At 46.6% G+C, this 21715-nt stretch overlaps 4 protein-coding genes across 4 annotated transcripts; 2 read left to right on the forward strand and 2 right to left on the reverse strand.

Moving 5' to 3' along the window:
- Positions 1-12624: 12624 nt before the first annotated feature.
- LOC111072741 (SRSF protein kinase 3-like) lies at positions 12625-15376 on the forward strand. The gene is made up of 3 exons (XM_022364779.2): positions 12625-12773; positions 12829-12896; positions 13179-15376. The coding sequence occupies exon 3, from the start codon at positions 13205-13207 to the stop codon at positions 15374-15376; it is 2172 nt and encodes a 723-aa protein (XP_022220471.2). The 5' UTR covers positions 12625-12773; positions 12829-12896; positions 13179-13204.
- A 258-nt stretch (positions 15377-15634) lies between these two features.
- Positions 15635-17881, forward strand: LOC111072742 (nudix hydrolase 8). The gene is made up of 4 exons (XM_022364782.2): positions 15635-15793; positions 16477-16763; positions 16834-16955; positions 17019-17881. Exons 2-4 carry the CDS (start codon positions 16591-16593, stop codon positions 17717-17719), a joined length of 996 nt encoding a protein of 331 aa, XP_022220474.1. The 5' UTR covers positions 15635-15793; positions 16477-16590; the 3' UTR covers positions 17720-17881.
- A 258-nt stretch (positions 17882-18139) lies between these two features.
- On the reverse strand, positions 18140-18839 carry LOC111072745 (mitochondrial inner membrane protease subunit 1). The gene is made up of 2 exons (XM_022364784.2): positions 18604-18839; positions 18140-18541 (listed from the first exon to the last, which is right to left on the reverse strand). Exons 1-2 carry the CDS (start codon positions 18703-18705, stop codon positions 18140-18142), a joined length of 504 nt encoding a protein of 167 aa, XP_022220476.1. The 5' UTR covers positions 18706-18839.
- Positions 18840-19155: 316 nt separating this feature from the next.
- On the reverse strand, positions 19156-21665 carry LOC111072743 (CDP-diacylglycerol--inositol 3-phosphatidyltransferase). Its single transcript, XM_022364783.2, has 5 exons — positions 21512-21665; positions 21084-21218; positions 20515-20668; positions 20278-20429; positions 19156-20176 (listed from the first exon to the last, which is right to left on the reverse strand). Exons 1-5 carry the CDS (start codon positions 21561-21563, stop codon positions 19986-19988), a joined length of 684 nt encoding a protein of 227 aa, XP_022220475.1. The 5' UTR covers positions 21564-21665; the 3' UTR covers positions 19156-19985.
- Between the last annotated feature and the right edge of the window lie 50 nt (positions 21666-21715).

A 21715-nucleotide genomic window follows, 5' to 3' on the forward strand; every position in this document is an offset into this window, starting at 1 on the left:
AGGACTTCAACTAAACAAAAAAAATACAAAAATAAAATAAGAAAAAAACCCATCAAGATGCAGTCACCCAGAGAACGGGCCAGGGACAGGGCCAGAGACAGGGACAACCCTTGCCCTGGGAAGGAGAGCAATCTAACAAATGTTGCACATCATCATTGTGCCGGGCCGGGCCGGACCGGGCCGCATATCATTAATGCAAATCTATGGGCCACGACCAGGAGTACTGTCATGTCATTGAAAATATTATTATAACAATTGCCAGACTGCAGATCAGACTCCCGGCGGGAAGAGGAGCGGAGTGGAGTGTTGTGCGAAACTATGTGCGATCTTTGTTGCAATCTAAGGAGCCGAAGGAAGCACTGCGATCCTTTCCTACTTCATTAAGTGCGGCTCACTTGACAGCACAGCACAGCACAGCACAACGGCGTCGGGATGTGACAAAATCATTGAGAATCTCGGCGCGGAAACCCTTTAAACCCCTGAGTGATGGGTAGGGAGGGGGGGAACAAGCGACCCGACCCGACCCGACCCGTGAGATAAAGTGTCCTCGCACTTGAAGTGCGCAGAAATTTAAATGACGCCAAAGAGTTCAGAGCGGATTAAAATTGAATCATTTGCAATTTTCCGCATTGCACTAATAAAGAAGATCGGCATCGGGAAATCGGGAAAATGCTGAGTGCAGAATGCAGAATGCAGCCCAAACGCCTTGAGAGAAAAGGGTGACAGTCGTCCTGCCTGGCCTGTCACCAGACAGATTGAAGGGAGGGTGACACAATGCCAATTCCATGGATATTTTACGCGCGCTCTCTCTCTCTCCATCTGAATTGATTTGGCAAACAAATTTACAAACGCACTTCAGGGCAAAGGTTGAACTTGAACCCTCTCCTGTCGCGACTGTCTGTGCAACTTGCGGCACTGTGGAGAGGCAGAGGAGAGCCAGAGCCAGTACAGGTAGCGTGCGTTATGCTAGACTGCACCGCGATGCACTGCCATATGGAGCCACAGACAGGCCTCGACCCTGACTTAAAGTCCTGACCCACTCCAACTGCAACTGCAACTGCAACTCCTACTCGTATTTTGCATAAAGGTAGCAGCTGTGACTATGCAAAAAAAAAAAGAAAAAAAGGAAAAAACACAAAAAGAAAAGGAAAAGGCAAGGAAAGGAAAACCTCACCCAGAGAGAGGCAAGCAAGAGCTACGCTGCTCCAGCAGGAAACCGAAAACCAACCCATAACTAGCTTTTGTGCTTGCCATTTGCCATAATTGAAGTTGAAGGCCTTCGCGACACCCAAAAGTCTGAATCAAATATCATATATCAACTTACATATCAAAACAACACGGGAACAAACAACAACAGATCCGAGCAGCGGCACTAGCGGGAGCGACGTCCAGGTAGAGTCATGGCAAGACTTCTATTACATGCGCTCACACCTTTTGTGCCGCGCCAAGGAGCCAAGTCAGGGGCCCTCTACCCCTGGCAAGACCAGACCAGACCAGACGAGACGAGGCGGCAGCTGCCTTATGCAAATCGCGTTTATGCAAATTCCCAGGAGACACATGATAGGCTCCAGGCATTTATGAATTATTGAACTATTGGCAGTCTAAGCAAATATAAATTGAGCAATAAATTGCTCAAGGGTCTCGCTACTCGACTCGACTCGAGAGTCGACTCTCGACTTTCCTTCGATCAGAGTCAGAGCCTTCTTTGGTCGCGAGGGCCGGGCCGCCAGCGCGGGACATTGATGTTTTCCATGGGGACATCGATACGCGTGAGTATCTTTCCCTGCTGCTGCTACCGTTGCAATAACATGTGACATGACATAGTCAAAATAACAGAGCCGAGTGCCGAGTGCAGAGAGCACAGTCCAGAGCAAAGGCCAGATCCAATTACGATAAGGTGCCACTGTACGGGAGGAGGAGGAGGAGGAGAGAGTGGGCCAATTATAGGAGTTAGTCGCGCGTTTGATGTGCCCAAAATTGAGGTGCTGGTGCCAGTGCCAGTGCCGATGCCGGTGCCGGTGCCGGTGCCCCCGAGTGGACACACGTGGGCACGTGACCAGCGGTACGGACCGACACCGACCCATCCGGACAGCTGACAGCCGCAGTAGAAGGCTGCGCTGCCCATCCATTTGAATACACCCATATAAAGACATAATGGATGTTATGCAAAGGCAGACGACAAAAAGATTGACGACAATCACTGGCAAGCGTCGGACAGCTGTTGTCGTCCCCGTAGGACTCTATTCAAAAAGGAGCTCCGCACACAATGGAGGTCGTCTTAAGATTTGCTCCCTCCATAAGCCAGATGCAAATGCAAGACCCATGGCAGCAGCAGCAGCAGCAGCGCCCACACGATTCAGCTGCAGCTGCAGCACCCGAACAAGGATCAGGATCAGGCGGCAGCAGTTACGGCATGAAAGGATTTTTGCCTTGGACAAGATTGTCGCCAAGATTCGCCTGCAATACGAAAGCAATCGCCGTGGCCTAAGCCAAATGAGTTTCGCATACAACCCAAAAAAGGAAAGGGAAAAGGATTAGCAAATCAGAATGGGACGAGATCTCTGAATGAATATGAATGGAAGGCGGACGGACGGACGGACTGCATTGTCCGCTCAGTGAATACTCAATGAATGGCACACGCGCTGAGCCAAAGTCGGACGCATTAGATCCACACCTCAGGTGGCTCATGCTAATGAGGATCCGAGGCTCAAGATACACAGATTCAGGATACAGTGTACAGTATACAGGTAGATGCTGGCAGAGGGATGAGCTGGAACTGGACAGATCGTAAATCAGCAACTCCGTGGGTAGGCGTTGGTAATCCTTTCGACACTTAATTAGTGCAAACTGTGGCTTACGATGCACCATTGAAATCGGCATTCGTTTTGGATGAACTGGAACAGCAGTCCCACCAGTCCCAGGATCAGCAGAGCGATGCAATGAGATTAGTTTATGATCTAGTCTAGTTTCCCCTCCACCTCCAGAAAACAAGCATTATCTTCTGGCTAATCTCAGTTGTCGAAATTCACAGGTTCCGGCTAAAGCAAATCCCCTAAATTATAATCTCAACCATCCCATAGAGTCATGCATCACATCTTCAATGGTTCTGCATATGTACAGCGGAAGGGTACAAGACCATCATGCCCTGCCCTGCATCACACTTTTTGCTTTAGTTTTTGTTGAATATTTCTTACATATTTATTTACTTTGTGATCTTGCTGTAGCAGGATCAAAGCAGCGACCAGTCTCAATGTCCTCAATCTGCACTGACGGAACACCATATCAGTGGACATATTTCGGGACACCATGCTACTGCTTGTAATCTGAATGTTGAATAGAATAAATTTACACACATTTTTGATTTTTTCTTTGATTTATCCTGAAGTGGGCAAGTGGCGGAGATGAAGTTGCGACTAGCTTGGAATAGGTATAGCGCGGAAAGGCCTTGCGATTCAGTTCCAGCTCGCCCTCCTGCAACTTGTGTCGCAGAATACTTAATGCGTCCAGCTTGGGGATGTATGTACATACATGCTTTGCTTAGTTATATATTCCCTCATTTGTTGGATTAATTCCTTTTCTTGAGAGCTGATGGTGATGCACGCCAGCCAGAGAACTCTGTGTGGGCAATTTGACAATATCAAACGCCCTACAAACAAACGCCTAGCCGAGGCATTTGCATATTTAATTGTGAAGAAAATTACCAAAATATCACATAAAATCTTTGAGCCAGCAGCAAACGGATCAATTCACGTATAAAGCAACCCAAAATGGAAATGGCCCTTTGCCGAATGGCTGCTGCTGCTGCTGCCACCCATAAATCTTTGGCGCAAACTGCCAGACGCCCTGGAGCAGATCCGTGGCGAAGGTAAGAGGCAGTGTTTGGTGTGCCTGTGCCTGTGCCTGTGCAGGAAGACGGAGAGAGGCGACCGCAAGGCGGCAAAGACGTCGCGACTTGTGTGCATCATTAGACAAAGAAAAGGGGTTAAAAATGCAAATGACGTGACACAGACATTCCCCCATTCCCATTCCCATTCCATGGACATTCCCAAATGGGACTGAGGCATGGGACCCTGTCGATCCGCATGGCACATCAATGTCAGTCCGGGGCGGCGGGAAACCCCGTGGAAGTTTGTCAAACGTTTGACAGACGCGCAGAGAGCGATCAGGTTATTTCAGGGGAAGAAATTAATGCATGGCTGCAATTAAATTTGAATAAAATGTAAAAGTTATCGAGTAAGAGGAGCGAGCGACCGACCCGACCCCTCTCTTCTTTCTCAAAGTTGCGGCGTAATTGATTAGCCAGCGGAAGCGGCGGTGAGACCAGATTCACATTCACAATTTTTAAGCCACATACACACACACACACACACACACACACACACAGACAGAGGCACAGCTTCAGATGCACAAAACATCGCTATTTTAAATGGCTATAATTAATTTGCACCCACAAATGCACCCATCCCTAAATACCGCACCCCCAGTGCTGCATTTCGGACCTGTCACATCTGTCAAATTTTTCCGACACTCGACTTCCGCTTTCCATGCGTTCTTTTTCGCCGACAACTTCTGCCAGAGACAGGTCATAGAATCAAGATGCGCTTTGTTAATTTGGAATTTTTTTTTGGTCTCGGCCACAAATTGGTGGAAGTGTTTGGTAAGTTATTCCCTGGTGGCTGACCCTCGAATTCGTCACAAGAATAATTGCAATCCGCAGGAAAATTGATCAAATTCTTGCTTGGCAAGCCGGCGGTCGAGCAGCCCGAAAATCCAATTCAGGCCCCAGCCCAGGGCCCAGCTCAGGGCATGCAGTTCAATTACTATACTGGTAAAAATGACATTGATGATGATGGCCTTGACTACCTCTTGTCCGATGACGAGGATGAATCAAGCGAGGAAGATGAGGAAGAACTTTTGCACGAATTTATTGCTTCCTACCAAGAGTAAGTACTCTCATTTTGGTTTGCAAGTGTTTTTCCACTGTAATTTCAATGTTCCCGAATGTTCTTTTCAGGCCCCAGATTTGAGCTCCAACCCTCGAGTAAACTTCGAATTTTTAATCCTTTTAAATACAACAATAAATTTTAAATAGATGAAATAAACCAATTAAACAATTATTTGTGTTCACTCATTTTTTTTTTTTTGGTTGCGGCAGCTACACAAACGCCGCCTGTTTTAATCCGCGTTGTTGTTTCTGTGTGTGTGCTTTGGCATTGCTTTTTTATTTATTACTTATACTACTGACAAATAGCCTTAAATATTGAATGACCTGCGCAGGTCTGCAGGCTGTGGATGGATGGATTCTCCACAATGTTCATATATGTATGTTCTCTGCCAAAAATCGTGGCAGCAGTGGCAAACACTTGCTCCTCTGTTCTTGTAACATTTTTTCCTGTGCTGCATGCATGTGTGTGTGTGTGTGTGTGTGTGATGGCGTAGCCTTGAGCTAAGTTTTATTACACAAAATCTACATAAATATTACCCCTGATGGATGGAATGGATTTCATTATAGAAACTACTATTACTGCCAAAGATATACCCGTGGTGCAATCCGATTTTGTGGCATTTCTTTGCCTGTGTGTTATATATGTTCGTGTGTGTGTGTGTGTTGGTTTTTTACGGGCGGCTGCAGCGAAGTCTCAAATAAAATTGAGACACGTGCAGACTTAGAGCGTGGATCAGGCGCTAATCTTGGCGGTATCTGGGGGGCAGGAATCTGCGGAGATCAGTGCATCGAAAAATGGTTTTGGATCAGCGCCAATTCAAAATAAATATCCAATCTGCCAGGAGTTCGCATAGGTGTGTGTGTGTGTGTGGGTTAGTTGGGTTATGTGTTTGTTTTGGTTCTTACAAAAGTCTTCATAAATGTTACGTCTGATGCATGGAATGGATTAAATTATAAAAGCTACTAATGCTGCCCAAGATAAATACACTTGGTGCATTCCGATTTTGTGGCATTTCTTTGGATATTCACATACATATAATATATGTTCGTGTGTGTGTGTTGGTTTTTTACGGGCGGCTGCAGCGAAGTCTCAAATAAAATTGAGACACGTGCAGATTTAGAGCGCGGATCAGGCGCTAATCTTGGCGGTATCTGGGGGGGCAGGAATCTGAGGATAGTGCATAGAAATATGCTTTTGGATTAGCACCAATCTATTAGATAACTGCCAGGAGGTACCAAGCATAATTTGGCCACTAGCTCGCAATATTTATGCGTGGCTCCACGGCGTTCGATCCAGCTCGTGTCGAATCTGAAACATTTTCCCAACATTTTCCGAGTCATGCAAAGAAGCAAGTAACTGGAGCATCGACATGGATTTTAAAATGCTTTTTCGCACGTTTAAAATTGTGATTTTGTGTTGGCCGGGAGGGTGGGGAGGTAGGAGGCAGGGAACACACACACCCTTAACCCTTTTGTGTGGTGGCTGTGACGTCGCGACGCGACGTGACCCTCGGGAGGTTGTGTCTGCCTGATGCTAAACGTATTAACCCATGACCGCTTTAGCCATTGTTTATTGCCTAATTTGCGGTTAAATTTTTGCGATTTTGATTTCGGCACAATGATTTCATTTCATTTTCGATTTGGCATTTTGGCACATTTCCCCGTGTGTCCCGTTTCCCCTCGACAGATTGAGATTTATGCTCCTGGGCCAGCGCCAGCGCCTGCGCGGCACCGTCTGTGTGTTGTGTTTGCCCAATAATAAATCTCCGTAGAGTGTGCGAATATTCGCTTTTTGGCGCGTCGTGTGCAGCCATAGGGAAACACAATAGGAGCATGGCGTCCTAAGGAACCGACAGATCCTAAGATCTGGGACGTGAGACGTGAGAACCTACCGGTGGCCGTGGCAAAACGAGAAGCATCAAGAGTCCGGGCCACAGCAGCGTCGTCTGGGGCGTGCATTAATCACACAAATGCTAAGGGCCCACATATCGCAACTGGATCTGCTAATGACGGAAAACTTGCGCCACTGCCACTGCCACTGGCACTGGCACTGGCAGTGCAGAAAATCAATTAAATACAAAATGTAAAAATGTTTACACTGTAATGATCCCCTGACCCATGGCCAGGAAAAGAGCATAACAACCCCCATCTGGGCACTGGCATAATGATAAACTGTCAAAAATACACCGCGAGATGTTTATCAACAAATTGCAGCCCAAAAGCCACCCAGCACACAGAGCACACAGATCCCTGGGACAACCCACGCGCCTCACACATTAACACGACCCTGAAGGACACCAGCCTGCCAGCCTGCCTCATAAACGAAACGGGTAGTGGGACTACTGTGCCACTGTCCATGTCGATCACAAGTTTATGACTTTTCGGAACCCACATATGTTGTGCCCTTGACTTTTGGGGTTAATTAAGGGTTACCCGCAAAGGTTTTACGACGAGGGAAATTTGTCAGACGCTGACAGTTTTCAATTATTGTATGTGGTTTGCATATTGAGTGCATTCTAATGTATTTGTGGCATGTTTTCACCCACCTATGTAGCACCACCCTACACCAGTATCTACTACTATCTCTGGCAGTGGCAAAGTCAAGGCTAGGCTGTGTGTGGGTGGGGTGGACAGGAAGCAAGGTAACTGCCATTGGGTAGAGATTGGAAAATAGTGGCCCACATAATAATACCTTTCCATGCTGCAGGACAAAGTAATGTTCTCAAAATTATCCGTAATAATAAAATGTACCCATTGGCAGAGTAGTGGTAGAGTTTCGAAAGCACTGACATGCAACGATTTAAATACAGGCCATAATATTGTCTGTCTGTAGACTGCTTATTAATTATGGCAATCGAGTTGCTTTTCCATGTTTCAGCCACTTGCTTACTGTTCTTAAAATAAGTTCTATATACAGTGTGATTTATATGAATAACATACCTACCATACATTCTTAAAGTACTTCTTATTCTGTATACCTAAACAATAGTTGTTCTTCTTATGAATATCAATTCTTGCTATAACAATTATAGCCATTAATCGACCTTAATCTATCCATTTGAAATGCCATTGAAAGCCCTGCAGCTTCCAGCACTCGAACGAACAACACTCTGCTCTGCAGCTCTAATAGCACACAGATGGATGGTAATTATTATAGATTACCATTATGCATGGACCATATATCATGGGGCCATTGTTGGATTGAAGCGATCCGTATACATAAATAGAGAGCACTCTGCCGGACAACCATTCAGCCTCCTGGGCCCGTGTGTATTGCCTGTCCTTGTGATTTATGCCCAGTCCCAGTCCAATGGGGCGGTGTGCATTGACGACTCAATTTTTTTTTTCCCAGGTAGAAGGTCGAGTCGATCGCCGACTCGAAGCTGACCAAAGCTGTTTACACCAAAATCTATGTCACAAAATCAATTGTCCGACACAAAGCAATAAAAACAGGCGCAGGGGTCAGTCATGCGACGACTCCTTGCCGCTAATCCTGTGTCCTGAGAGGCCAGGCTGAGAAGCGTTGCACAATTTTCCGATTCGCTGAACCGGGCCTGATAGCGGCGCGGCATGACTCGCCAAAGATTGTCGCCGCATTCATATTATAATGAAGATGTCAGTCCGGTGTCCTATGTCCTATGTCCTCTGGACTGTGTTTGTGTTTGTTTTGGTGACAGTTAAAGGATTACAGCGGACGGGACATGGGCGCGAACTTTGCGGTCGGTCTGCAGCAGCCGTAGCAGCAGCTGCCTGCGCATCCTGCTCCTGTTTTTGGCCGCCAATGAGCGGCGCGCATTCGCTACGTTTTTTTGGAGCATCAATGGACGACAATGGCGTTTTGTTTCGCATTCCTTTTTACTGGCTGACACCAGGATGCGGTTGGTGCTAATGGTTGCGGACACTGTTTATGCCCAGTCACATCCTGCAACGCATATCCTGCCGCCAAGCTGATTTGATAAATGAATGAATGGTGACATCATCCCACACAGAAGTTTCCCACAATTTGATAAATTCAACCATCAAAGGTCGCTGCTCCAGATCTCAGTTCCTGTGCCCTGAATGCTTTCCCACAACGGATCTGCTGCTCCTCAAGATGCTGCTCCATATACACAAGTATTCCAGCACGGTTGCAGGACGGCAGCCAGGACGGCAGGCTGGCAGGCTGGCAGACCAGCCCCTTGGCGATTTGCTTTACAAAAGGGTCAGGTCAGGGAATAATATGTAAATTCCTTAAATGGGAAAAGAACATTTGATACGTGGTGTGCGTGCCCACTGATGTGTGCGTAAATAACTTACATGTAATAAAAATCCGCTACGGGACACTAGATGGCCGCGGGTATTCAGCCATGCGCGGGGATCAGCCTTGATGGACAGCAGCAGCCCAAAAGAGAGAGAGAGAGCTGCGTCTGCGTCTGTGGCTGTGGCTGAGGCGGTGGCTGTGGCTGCTGTCAGATACGGATACTTTCTGTTTTCTTAATTAATTTTCGTGTTTTTCTTGGCAGCAAAAGGGCCAGCTCGCGCTCTCTCTTTCTCTCTCTCTGTCTTGATTAGCCCAACGCCAATGAAGGGGTCGCCTGTCGGGTCACAGGGTCAACATCGCTGCTGCTGCTGCTGCTGCTGCATGCTGGTTGTATGGGATGCTGGGCAGAAGGGTTGCCCGGCTGCCCTAATCCAATTACCAATTGACCGCGTAGTCGCGCGTAATGCCAGGCTGCCCCTGGGCGATGCTGATGCTGCTGCTGCTGCTGCTGCTGCTACTGTTGGAAAGCCCATTAGTGTTGCTACACTTAGTTGCACAATCAAATCACAAGCATACCCTGTAGAAGTACATACCATACCATACCATACCACACCATGCCATACCCTGAAGATGTACTCTTGAAGGAGACATTCTGCTCTGTGGCAGACAGCTGTCCTTTGGGAGATTTTTCACTTTTCCATTGTTCGATGCGGCAGCCAGGCGCTTCCTCCAATGTCAATGTGCAGTTATTGCGCCTACTCCTGCAGCATCGCTTCTTTTTTTGTTTCTTAGGCGACGACCTTCTTCCTTTTTCCTTTTCTTTGCTTGTTTTGTTTTTTTTTTGCAGTGCAGTGCAGTGTGTGGCATGCGCCGCATTCTTTGTTGTGCCAATCGATGAAGCAGCAGCTGCCACACCGTACCGTCCCGTTCCGGCAGACTGTGTGCCACATCTATTGTTCGTTTGATTGCCCAAAAATGCTGCAAAATGTGCCAATTACACAGCTCCCATTATTTACCTATCGAACGCGCGAACTAAAACTAGATCAAATCTCGGCTGTTTCGGACTGGAGCTGCCTGCGCAAAGTACTTAAAAATATATATAGGTCTTACACGTGTAGAAACTGCCAAAAATTAAAGTTAATTTCTATTGTTGCACTTTTCTATTGTGTTGTCTAATTGTTCTTTAATAGGAACGAGTGTATTGTTGGGCTCATGGGATTAACAATGTGAACCAGTTCGCATTAGCTGCTATGAACCAGTGCGGTTCATTCGATCTCAAAATCAACCAGTTCGCTGCACCTGCAACGTGCAACCCTGGCACTGCGCCACGTGATGGAAAAGCACAACAATAATGTATAGTTAATTTATCGTTTATTACACTACTCGGCAAAATCGAATTTTTTTTGCCTCAAGGATTCAAACCAACTTTTTCTGATGGATATGGGACTTTACAATTTTTTAAAGAATTATGGTTTTTATTCTGTTCACGTAACTCTAGTGTCTTACGTCTGGTTGTAAAGAACTTTGCTATTTTGAATAGATAATTAAAACAGCTAGAAGTTAAGCCCAATCAATCACTTGTGATTTCAGCTTTAGTTGGGAAATATAAAGTATGAATGCAAAAAACATTTTTGTGCGTTTTCCAGTTTTCAAAAATTCTTTAAAAAAAATTTTGCCATAGAAAAAAAAGTATCATAAACCATTCTAAGCCCCAAATCTTTAAGAACAAGTTGGTTTTGTTCCTTGAGGAAAACTCGTGTCGACTAGTGCTATCTACCTTTGAGTGCCTTGTGGATCTGTGCCCAAGTGCCAAGCGGTACCAGTTAAAGGTCAGTATCTGCTATAGCCATAAACTTGAATAAAAACAGCATTAAATCTCTGTACCTGTCCAGGGCTGAAGGGGCTGATAATTTCTCTTTCTAATGTGTTTGTTTTTTTTATGGAGCAAGCTCAAGCTGCAGGAAAAAGTGCCAATTATAATGCTCATTGTGTTGTCAAAAGACATGTTTGATTTTTCCAGCTGCCAGAGCTGACTGAGCACCACCCACCAATATGACAAAAAAAAGAGCTTTGCCTCTTGGAAAAAGGGGAAAATTACCATTAATTTATGTTCATTTCCATTCCATTGTGTGTACATAAACAGTTCATTAGGAGTCAACCAGTTATATATGTATGTATGTATATGTATTTATGTAAGTGAAATTCAAAACGCCTCTCATTCCTCCGCCCTGTTTCGAAGCACGAAAAATGTTTGCCTAGGCAAATATATTTTACCCAAACGGGACACTTGAAAATTACGCTTAATTGGTAAAGAAACAATGCCAAGGGCATTGCATTGGGAAAATGATAAGGAAAACTCCCTAATTACAAACAAGATTTTCCCAACAAAACGGTAAATGGCCGTGGAAAAGGAGGGTGGAGGGTTGAAGGGTTGAAGACGGGCGCAGTCGCGCCTGGGAACGAACGCTTTTCCACACACACACACACACACACACACGGACACATACATAGGTCGGACCTCGGCTCGCATCGCTGAAGTTCCTTTTGGATAAGCCGTCGAAAAGTGTTTGGTTTTTGTCGATCGGGCAGGGTCCCCGGCCCCCGGTCCTCGAGAGATACTCGTACTGTGTGGCATGCATGATGCCCCCCCGGTTCCACGCAATCGATTCTTTCATAAATATTTGACAAGGCATTTTCACTTAAGCCCAAAAACGCATGGAAATCCATTGTGTGCAAACAGTGGGTCGCGAAGCAACCCTAAGCGGAAAATTTATTTAAACAACTGTGCAAATATCAACTGTAAAAAGTACAGAAAATTCGCCCGCTAGAGGGGTAACAATTTTTTTTTTTTTTGGTAAATTTCACTCTTAAAAAAGGAGGAAAAAAAAAAAGAGAAGTTGTTAAGCTGGCAATCAAAATACAAACATATCCGAATGAGAGGAGAGACCCTCAAGGGGAGGCTATTGTTCTCCGATTGATGACACACCTGAGGAGGAGAGTGTGTGTGCACGCACCCCCCAAAATGCATTGGACGGAGCGGAGTGATGTGCTGCCCGATTTGTATACGGATTCGGACTTTGATTCCGGCTCTAATGCGGCATGCTGCTGACTCCCGGCACATGCATACACATGCATGTATGTATGTGCATTTTGCAACAAGCTAACCCAGCCGATCCTTTATAATCCAATCCCTTCTCACGTGCTGTAAACTGGTTATACATATATGTACATATGTATGTATTTTGGTATTGCCGCTTTGTTGCCTTAAATGGCATTTTCCAGATCAATGCATTCGCATAAAGCATTCCCATTCCAGCAAAACAGCAAATTGCAACACAACACCCATCAAATATTGTATGTCCCACATACAATTTATATTTATTTTTATAAACTCAATAAGTAGTAGCCCGGCGCTAAACTTTCACTTGGCACTAACCAAATTTACTAATTCTGGCATTTACCTACAGAACCTTTTAGTAAACACAACAAAAGTCTCTATAAACGGAAGCAACATTTAATAAATAAATCTTCATATGTAACTCGCATATGTGGCATATGCGAGGCATTATCTACCGAACAAAGAACACAGTGAGTGCATTTACATATTCCATTTCTTAATAATAATACTTTCTATATGCAACAGATAACCGATCTCAGAATACATATATACAAAGCATTTACCCCGTTCGTCGTTCTACTGTTTCATCAAAGGTAATGCAGTCAATCCTTAGTTTATTTCACTTTAGCATTAATACACTTAAGAATCTAAAGCTCTACGTTATATAATATTTTCTGTATTCCTGTAATCGAAATAGACTCAAGTAGTTGGTCCCTTCTGTAGGTCCAAGGCAATAGTTTTGTGGCATTAGTTACAGTTTAGTTTCAGATCATTTCAAATACATTTTAGACACAAGTTGTAGCATTTTTTGCAACATTAATTAAGTAAATGATTTTATGGCATTTTCTTTGGTACTAAAATTTGTTCACGTTTAGGTGCTGCAGTGGGCAGTGGTGCAAACATGTCAGACGGAGAGGATTTTCGTGACATTGATCTTGAAGATCTCGAAGACGATGAGGATAACCACAGCCCAAGCCAGAATGCTGCAGAGGCTGCAGCGACTCCAGAGATAAACTCGAGCTTGGATATTACTGGCGACACACAGAAGAGTGATTCGGAAAACAATTCGAGCAGCTCCGAGGAGAGCAGTGGCGCCGCGCTGCACCATTTGGGCCTTGGCAAGAACAGCAGCAGCAGCGCCAGCTCGATAACTGCGGGGGCGGACGAGAATCCGTGCGACTACTGCGTGGGCGGCTATCATCCGGTGCAATTGGGCGACATGTTGAACCATCGCTATGTGGTGCTGAAGAAGCTCGGCTGGGGCCACTTCTCCATCGTGTGGCTCTGCTTTGATATGTCATCGGATGTCTACTGTGCCGTCAAGGTGTGCAAATCGGCGGAACACTTGGCGGCGACGGCATGCGACGAGATCTCACTGCTGAAGAAGGTGTCCAAGTACGAGTCGCATGCGCTGCGCTGCCGCCTGGTCTCCCTCACGGACAACTTCTTTGCGAGCGGCCCGAACGGGACACACCACTGTCTGGTGTTCGAGATACTCGGACAGAATCTGCTCTGTCTGATCCAGCGGTCCAACTACCAGGGCATACCCAACGCCAATGTCCGGCAGATTGCGCGTCAGGTGCTGGAAGGCCTGGACTATCTGCACGCCCAGTGCCACATCATACACACGGACCTCAAGCCCGAGAATGTCATGCTCGAGGCGAACGACCTCAATGTGCGGAGCAAGGCCGCTGAGGCTGCCAGCACCTATTTGGAGGCCCACACCAGACTAACCCCGACCCGTAAGCTCCACGGCTGTCCGGCCAGTCCGAGTGACGACTCTGTGGTGCCCGACAAGCTAACAAAAACGGCCAAGAAGCGGCTACGCGGACAAGTCAAGCGCATGGCCAGCTTCTTCGCGTCTCACCGCCGCTGGCTGCGTCAGCGCGCCGTGGAGGATCTGCTGCATCTAGCTAGTCGCGGCCTCCTTAGCCCCTCCGCCGCCGGGCTTGGCGTGACCGGGAAGCTGCCCTTCATGCCCTTCAACTTTGACGGTCTGACGATCCTCGAGGAATTCGACATCTTCCATCTGGGCCGCTTCGGTCACTTGGAGCAATTGACAGACTTTCCCGCCTACGCCATGAAGGTCTTCCTCCTCGAGTGCGAGTCCTTCGACAATAGTACACCAGTCGACAATAAATCGGTGAAAAATCGCTCGAGCAGCCGCTTGAAAGGCGGCAGCAGCCATTTGACCCATGAAGAAATGGATGCCATGGAGAGGAGCCTGGCCAAGGGATCAAAAATGTTGAAGCTACTCTACAGGGACCCGGTGGCTTTCATGCGCTGTGTCCAGGAGAAGGTGCAGGCGTCAGATCGGGCCGCAGCAGCTGCCCAGCCGAAGTGGGCGCCGATAATGAACCGCAAGTGGAAGATCGGAAATGCTCGAAAGAAGTGTGCGGGAATTCAGGGGAAAAATCCGTTGTCGGAGAAGACTGTGAATTTCCCGGGCCGCCACATAGAGTCGCGCCGTGATCCGGCTCTGTTTCCGTGCAAATTGAACGTGAAGCTCGCAGACATGGGCAATGCCTGCTGGTTCGATCATCACTACACGGACGATATACAGACGCGGGAGTACCGGGCCGTAGAGGTCATCCTTGGGGCTGGCTACAACGAAAAGGCCGACATCTGGAGCGCCGCCTGCATGTTCTGGGAGCTGGCCACCGGCGACTATCTGTTTGAGCCCGGCAAGACGACGGACGATGCCAGCTGTGACGAGTTGCACATCGCAAGCATCATCGAGACGTGCGGCACCATTCCCCAGTATCTCATTGACCGCGGCGAGTTCTCGTCGGGCATATTCCAGCCGAATGGGCAGCTGCTCCACGTTACCCAACTGAATAAGCGTAATCTGGTCTCCGTCCTTGTTCAAACTTACGAGTGGGGCACCAATGCTGCCTTCGAGTTTGTGTCGTTCTTGAAGCCCATGCTCGACCCTGATCCACGACGTCGCATTTCGGCCACCAAAGCGTTGAACGACAACTGGCTGATCCTGCAAGCCCGCCTGAAGGGTGGCAAAGATGTTACGTCCCCCAAACCATCGAAAATACCCATCATTCATCAACCATCAGGTTGATGCGATGTTCAATACTTGATGGATGTTAGTTGATCTTTTCGTTTTACAAATATTTCAAATTAAATAATGTGCGCCAGCAGAATGCGGGATTTTTATTCTTAATTCTTATTTATTGACCATTTCGATTTGAAATATTTCAAATTACTTAAAGTGCGCCAACAATACAATTTGAGTGCTTAACAGCACTGGCTCGAGTAATCGATAACAGTCTAAACGCATTAGTGCTTGGACGCAAGTGTGACCGTTTAGCCCAAACCGCGCGCAGCACAATAACCTGTGTGTTTTTCAATGGTAAAGATTGTTTTGCTTGCTTCGGAATTGAAATAGTTTACTTATTGTTCAAGTGCATAGATTAAAGTGGGTTTGGTTCGGTTCTATTATCGCCTAAATCCTAGTGGGCAACAGTAGCCGTCACAGGTATCGAGTGTGCCAGTAAGTGCGGTTGTTTGGGTTTGTTTCGTTATATAAAGCGTGCATAAAATGATGGAACATTGTTGATACACGGCTGATAAACGCACAAAAACACACCCACACACACACACACCTCACACAAGTACATAACCGATGCGGAAGCAATTCACGCACCTTGGATTGCCATTCAAGGTTGGCTGGTTAGAGATGAGCGACTACTCGTCACGGTTGCCTGTAACTAATTCCCTTGTGTCACTTTCATGAACCAAAATATACAAAAACATAAAAGAAGAAGCTGTGAATCGCAACAACTAATAAGCTATTTTCATTTGTTTTGGCCATAAAAAAAACATCAACTATAAATCGCAACCGATTAAATCGCTACTTCTATTACATACATCCATTCAAAATGCATTTTGGGTGGCGATCACAGCCGGGGGAAGCAGTCACGTCTCATCTCTATTGCATGTGCATGTGACACCAATGCGCGCCAAATTCAAAATGTCAGGAACAGAAGAACGCAACGACGTCACTGCAACGCTGGCAACGCTTAACGCTTATCTCTTTGCCAGCAGACGAGATAGTGTCCCCCACTTTAGATTTACATCGAATCGACATCGTTTGGAGCGCTGCGGATTGGTTGCTGGCTGGTGTTTTCACTCGTTCCCCCTCTTGCCTTTCTCACGCAGCATGCCCAGCGCTTCGTTTTATATCTCGTAATCTCTGGAAATTGTGAAAAAGTTTGGAGGAAGCACTGCTGCTGCTGCTAACGGTGCCGTCCGTCGCTATTGCGCAATCATTTAATGTTGTCTACAGCAATATTGGGTCGCAGAACTCGTTTACCCTTGCAAGCGTTCAATTCATGGCGAAGGCGCCTTCGAACCAATAGAAGCAGCTCCGTCCCAGCATTTACCCAGCAGCACCGGGAACAGGCAACCCAACAGCAGTCACTGCAGTTGACGCGTTCGTTTCATTCGTAAGTAGCCCCAGGCAAAAGGATCAGAATAACTTATACACTTATGACTGTCCAAATCATTGCATTGCAGACACAAAGCCATGGACTCTCCGCCGGATGTATTTCGTGGTCTAACGGATCGCTTCGCGGGCGTTACAGTGGATGGCCGCGAGGAGAAGGTCGAAAAGTCCGAGTTTGAGGAAAAGCTGAAAAGTAAGTGAAAGCTTAAAGCTCAAAACAATAAAGAAATCCAACTTAAATACTGAAATCCCACAGAATCATTGGAGTGGTGGACAAACAACAAGAATCGTGCCATTTGGTTTCGCGTGTACAAGGAGCAGGCTGATTGGGTGCCCATTTTGGCAGCGTCCGGCTTCGATTTCCATCACGCCCGCACCGGCGTGGTGGTCATGTACCGCTGGCTGCCCACGCACGAGTCCAGCAACCTGCCCAACTACGCCCACACGCTGCTGGGCGTTGGGGGCTTGGTGATCAACGACAAGGATGAGGTGCTGGTGGTGTCCGATCGCTATGCGATGATACCCAATAGCTGGAAGCTGCCCGGAGGCTATGTGGAGCCGCGCGAGAATCTCATCGATGCGGCCATACGTGAGGTGGAGGAGGAGACTGGCATCAGGACCACCTTCCGTTCAGTGGTGTGCCTGCGGCATGCGCACGGCGGCAACTTCGGCTGTTCGGATATCTATATGGTGATTGCCCTGAAGCCCCTCAATTTGGACTTTACGCGCTGCGAGCGCGAGATCGCCCGCCTTCAGTGGATGCCCATCGCAGAGTATTTGCAGCATCCTCAGGTGCACGAGACGAATCGTCAGTTTGTGCACACATTCCTCGACTACCAGAAGCGCGGCCTGGTGCTCACCTGCCGCAATCAGGTGCACCAAGTGCTCAAGAGGGAATACAATCTGTACTTTGTGGACGGCAAACAGTCGAAGCCCGACGATGGCCCAAAGCTGTGAGTGGGCATGGGCTATGCTATGGTAATGGTCAGCCGCTTCCAAATGGCAGAAAACATTTTTAAGGGAATTGCACACAAATTTAGATAAATAGAGATTAATTTTTTTAATGTACTTTGTATTGTTAAATGTGCCAAATGAAAGGCCAGCCACTGGCCAAACAGTGACCCAATGGCAGTCTTTGGGGGTTTCTTAAGCAGAGAATTGAGACAGGGCTACCTTACCTTACCTACCCCGTGGTAATTCAGATGAATGCTTGCTGCCTGATGATGAGAAACAACGTTCGCTTCGTAAATATATATGCTTTATAACAGTCTCTGAAGAATTTGGATAGCCCTTACCCTTGGCAGGGGTACATCGCATAATCGCATTAAAATAAATAAAATAAACTTGACAGAAGGGGAAGATCTACAGATGATCCACCTACAGTTCGCCACAGGCATCGGCCAGCGGCCAAACTCGGTAGACCACACGGCTGCGGATGAGGCCAACGGGAATGGGGCCATAGTAGCGTGAGTCGCAGCTATTGTCCTTGTTGTCGCCCTCAATCCAAATGTGGCCGCGCGGCACAAAACTCTTTATCATGACTGGTTTCTTCTTTCTGGCAGACATATTGCATTCCGCTTCGAGCGGATGTGGCTTGGCTATGAACACCTCCTGGCCGGAGACGGCCACCACACGCTTGCAGACACACTGCTTGGCATTGGTCGGCGAAACGGCAATGACAATATCGCCGGGCTTATAGCCGCGCCAGTACTTGGTCATGCGTTCGGTCACCAGCACATTGTCCGTGAAGAGAGTGGGCTCCATCGACGGTCCTTTGCACTGTGCGAACAGATGGGGGGATTGGATTGCGTGTTAGGAGCAGCCTTGGACATCACACTCACCAGTACAAAGTCGCCAATGTACTCAAATGTGCAATGAGTTATGGCAGCATAGGCCACTGAATAGCGCACAATGTTGGACAAGCGCTTCCAGTTTATCATCATTTTGAACCACTGTAGTCCTCGACCGTCCAGTCCAAAAACGTACTAGCACCGGCCAAGTAGTGCTTAGGGTCTTTTTGCGGCCCAGAAAAATATAAACAATTAAAAGTCATTAATGTCCGGGCCAGTGCTGTAAAGGGATTCATCAGCTGGTATAAAACAGGGCTGCAGGGCAGTGCAAGTAGGCGGGCAATTCAAATTGAAAAAGTTTGCGTTCTTCTTCTTCCAGACTTTTCGGAATCGGTTGAACGGTACGGTAATATGAACGGTATAATGTACAAGCACACATAGAACAGCTCATTGGCCAGTGTCTGCCTTTGCTTATAGACTGTATACATTCATTATCGCTCGTGGACAGCCTGATATTTAACAAGGTAGGAACTATCCCATGTGTGCCATTGGCAGGTCTAGGATTGAGGAGGAGTAAAACAATTAGAATGGTCACGATAATGGTTATACATATATATATATATATATTTCATGCAGGTCTCCAATTACAATTTTCGACTTATGATTAGAAATACATTAGTTACACATTGAGAATCGAACAATTGTTGGAAGTGTCTGTAATCTGTAATGTCTGTAATTGAACCAATAATAAAAATTAAACAAATGTACAAAATGAGACTCTGTTGTGGCTGGCTACACGTACGAATATCCGAATTTGAAACTACCAAAACGCCATATACAATATGTATGTAAATATATACAATTCGTATATATGGACATTAAATCATACATATATCTAGCGTATATAATATATATATTCGTAAAATATGTGTATATTAGTGTAAGCTTCACGAAAAATTTATAAATTATCATTGACTAAAAAAAAGCAAAAATAAATATGCAACAGCTACGACTAGCACGACAATTGTTCGCGCGCGCATGGAACGACAATTGTTTCACTTTCAATTTCCATTCCATTCTAAATTATTTAAATACAAATCGATGGGAGGGCGGTTATGCCCCCGCCGTATAACTTAAAATACAAAATAAAATCAACAATATTGCAATAGCGCGTACAAATAATTAATAATCTACTACACTTTTCTTGGTTTTTTTTCTTTTCTTTTCTTTCTTCTATTTCCTTTCTACCCTTCTCTATGCTTCACTTCCCTTTCCTTCACTTCACCTTTCCTTTGCATCGAATCGCATCTCTTCTTTCTTTTTTTTTTTTTGTTTTGTTTTGTTTTCTGGAATCAAGAGTTATTTTGCTTTAGTACTTTAGTAGTTAAAAGCTGGAGCTGTTGGTTTTCAATGGATTTTGACTAGTGCCACGCCTACTCCAGCTTCTTGCCAGCCACTGCCACTGGCTCGGTGGGCCTCTGGCGCCTCTCCTGCCGCTCACGTACATCCACAGCGGCCAAATCAATGCCAGCCACATAGGCGTGCATCACGGAGATCAAGGCCTTCAGCACGGCAAAGGGGCCCGTGAGGAAGGCCAGTATTTTGAAGAGCGAGGCGCCAAATACTATCACAGTTCAAGAGAAAGTTCAAGTTCAGTATACAAATGAAGTCAGTTCAGTCGTCCGTCAAATGACGCAATATACAGGTATATATAATAATACTCACTGAGGGGACCGTATGTGAAATGCAAGAGGTACAAGCACACATAGAACAGCTCATTGACGCAGCACATAAAGGTCAAAATGTCCTTCTGATAGTACAGACGCATCACAAAGTTCTCATTGACCTTGTGCGATGCGCGTCCAACCACAACGCTCCTGCAAAAACACACACACACAGTGCAGATAGATTGCAGATTGATTGAGTTTGATAGTGGAAAATTCTATAAATTATCTGACTTACGTTTGCATAAAGAGCCAGTGACAGGCCACGTCGATGGCAATGGACAGCTGGAACCAGAACATGTAGCGTGGATAAAAGTAGGCCAGGGTGACCAGCAGACCCGTGGTGCCGCATCTATCCGTGAGCTGGTCCAGCATGGCCCCAAAGCGTGTGCCTGGAAGCCCAAACAAAGGTTACGAAATTTGTTAATCAGGCAAATCAGTGCTTGAGGAGTTGGGGACCTGAAGTGGCCACCCATCCCTATCACCCAATCATGACCATATAAAGAATAGGCGTGCGATAAAATAAATATCAGATACTGGCGCAAATACATATAGATACGATTTGGTTGGGTTTCGGGTCTGTGTGGTGCGGTGTGGTGTGGTGTGGTATGGTGTGTTGATAGGCGGCATTCGTATGGGCAAAGTGCGCATATCATTAAATAGCCAAATAATTCAGTTGCCGGCTCATCGGATAGCGCTAGAGCCATTGTGTGAACAGGTGTGTACTACAGGCGGCGTCGCGCCTCTGTGTGCGATGTGGCCTGACGTGACCGCTATCCGCTAGTCGTCCGATTTGGTAATGCTCACTTTGATTGAAGGCCCGGGCGGCGTGTCCGTCGACGGCATCCAGAAGGGCGCTGGTTACATAACACCAGCCGGCGATCACATAGTTCGTGGACATGAACCAGAACGCAATCAAGGCCAAAATGATGCGTGCATAGCCTGCAATAGGAATGAAAACAAACAAACAAACAGTCATCAGCGCGCAATCGATAAAGGAAGTTATATTGATATGGGACTGACGCTGACGCTGTTGCTGGGCTGTGGCTCGGTCCCATGCATTGGTATTGTGCATTTTACAAGCACACGGCTAATTCAATTAGGGCCCACAAAGTACCCGCCCCCAACAACAGCCACCGCAGCCCCACCAGCAGGAATAATCACACGGGTTCAGGTATGTATACATTCCATAAATCCAGAGACAGATTCGAGCGATTCGCTCCGGCAGAACTTACCAATCAAATTTGGCACAAAGATAAAAACGTTGTCATGCTCGGCAATGGCCATTGTAGCTGGGCGCTTGAAAACTAGCTAATTAAAACAATTGCCCGTGGTCCGAGAGTCGAGTTTTGTTTGTTAAATGCGTAAGTGTAACCAGAGGGCCCGTGACGATAACGATAAAAACCAGGGCAATCCAGCGATCAAACGACACTTAACCC

Source organism: Drosophila obscura, unplaced genomic scaffold, assembly GCF_018151105.1.
Source record: "Drosophila obscura isolate BZ-5 IFL unplaced genomic scaffold, ASM1815110v1 contig_185, whole genome shotgun sequence".
Classification (NCBI taxonomy): Eukaryota; Metazoa; Arthropoda; class Insecta; order Diptera; family Drosophilidae; genus Drosophila; species Drosophila obscura.

What these genes read in the sequence shown, in the direction of transcription:
- LOC111072741 (XM_022364779.2), top strand. Translation starts at nt 13,205, where the DNA reads ATGTCAGACGGAGAGGATTTTCGTGACATTGATCTTGAAGATCTCGAA.
- LOC111072742 (XM_022364782.2), top strand. Translation starts at nt 16,591, where the DNA reads ATGTTGTCTACAGCAATATTGGGTCGCAGAACTCGTTTACCCTTGCAA. An exon ending in TTGACGCGTTCGTTTCATTC is followed by an intron (nt 16,764 to 16,833) that starts GTAAGTAGCCCC and finishes ATTGCATTGCAG; the next exon opens with ACACAAAGCCATGGACTCTC. An exon ending in GTTTGAGGAAAAGCTGAAAA is followed by an intron (nt 16,956 to 17,018) that starts GTAAGTGAAAGC and finishes GAAATCCCACAG; the next exon opens with AATCATTGGAGTGGTGGACA.
- LOC111072745 (XM_022364784.2), bottom strand. Translation starts at nt 18,705, where the DNA reads ATGATGATAAACTGGAAGCGCTTGTCCAACATTGTGCGCTATTCAGTG. An exon ending in ACATTGGCGACTTTGTACTG is followed by an intron (nt 18,542 to 18,603) that starts GTGAGTGTGATG and finishes CTGTTCGCACAG; the next exon opens with TGCAAAGGACCGTCGATGGA.
- LOC111072743 (XM_022364783.2), bottom strand. Translation starts at nt 21,563, where the DNA reads ATGGCCATTGCCGAGCATGACAACGTTTTTATCTTTGTGCCAAATTTG. An exon ending in CTTTGTGCCAAATTTGATTG is followed by an intron (nt 21,219 to 21,511) that starts GTAAGTTCTGCC and finishes TTCCTATTGCAG; the next exon opens with GCTATGCACGCATCATTTTG. An exon ending in TTTCACATACGGTCCCCTCA is followed by an intron (nt 20,177 to 20,277) that starts GTGAGTATTATT and finishes GAACTGTGATAG; the next exon opens with TATTTGGCGCCTCGCTCTTC.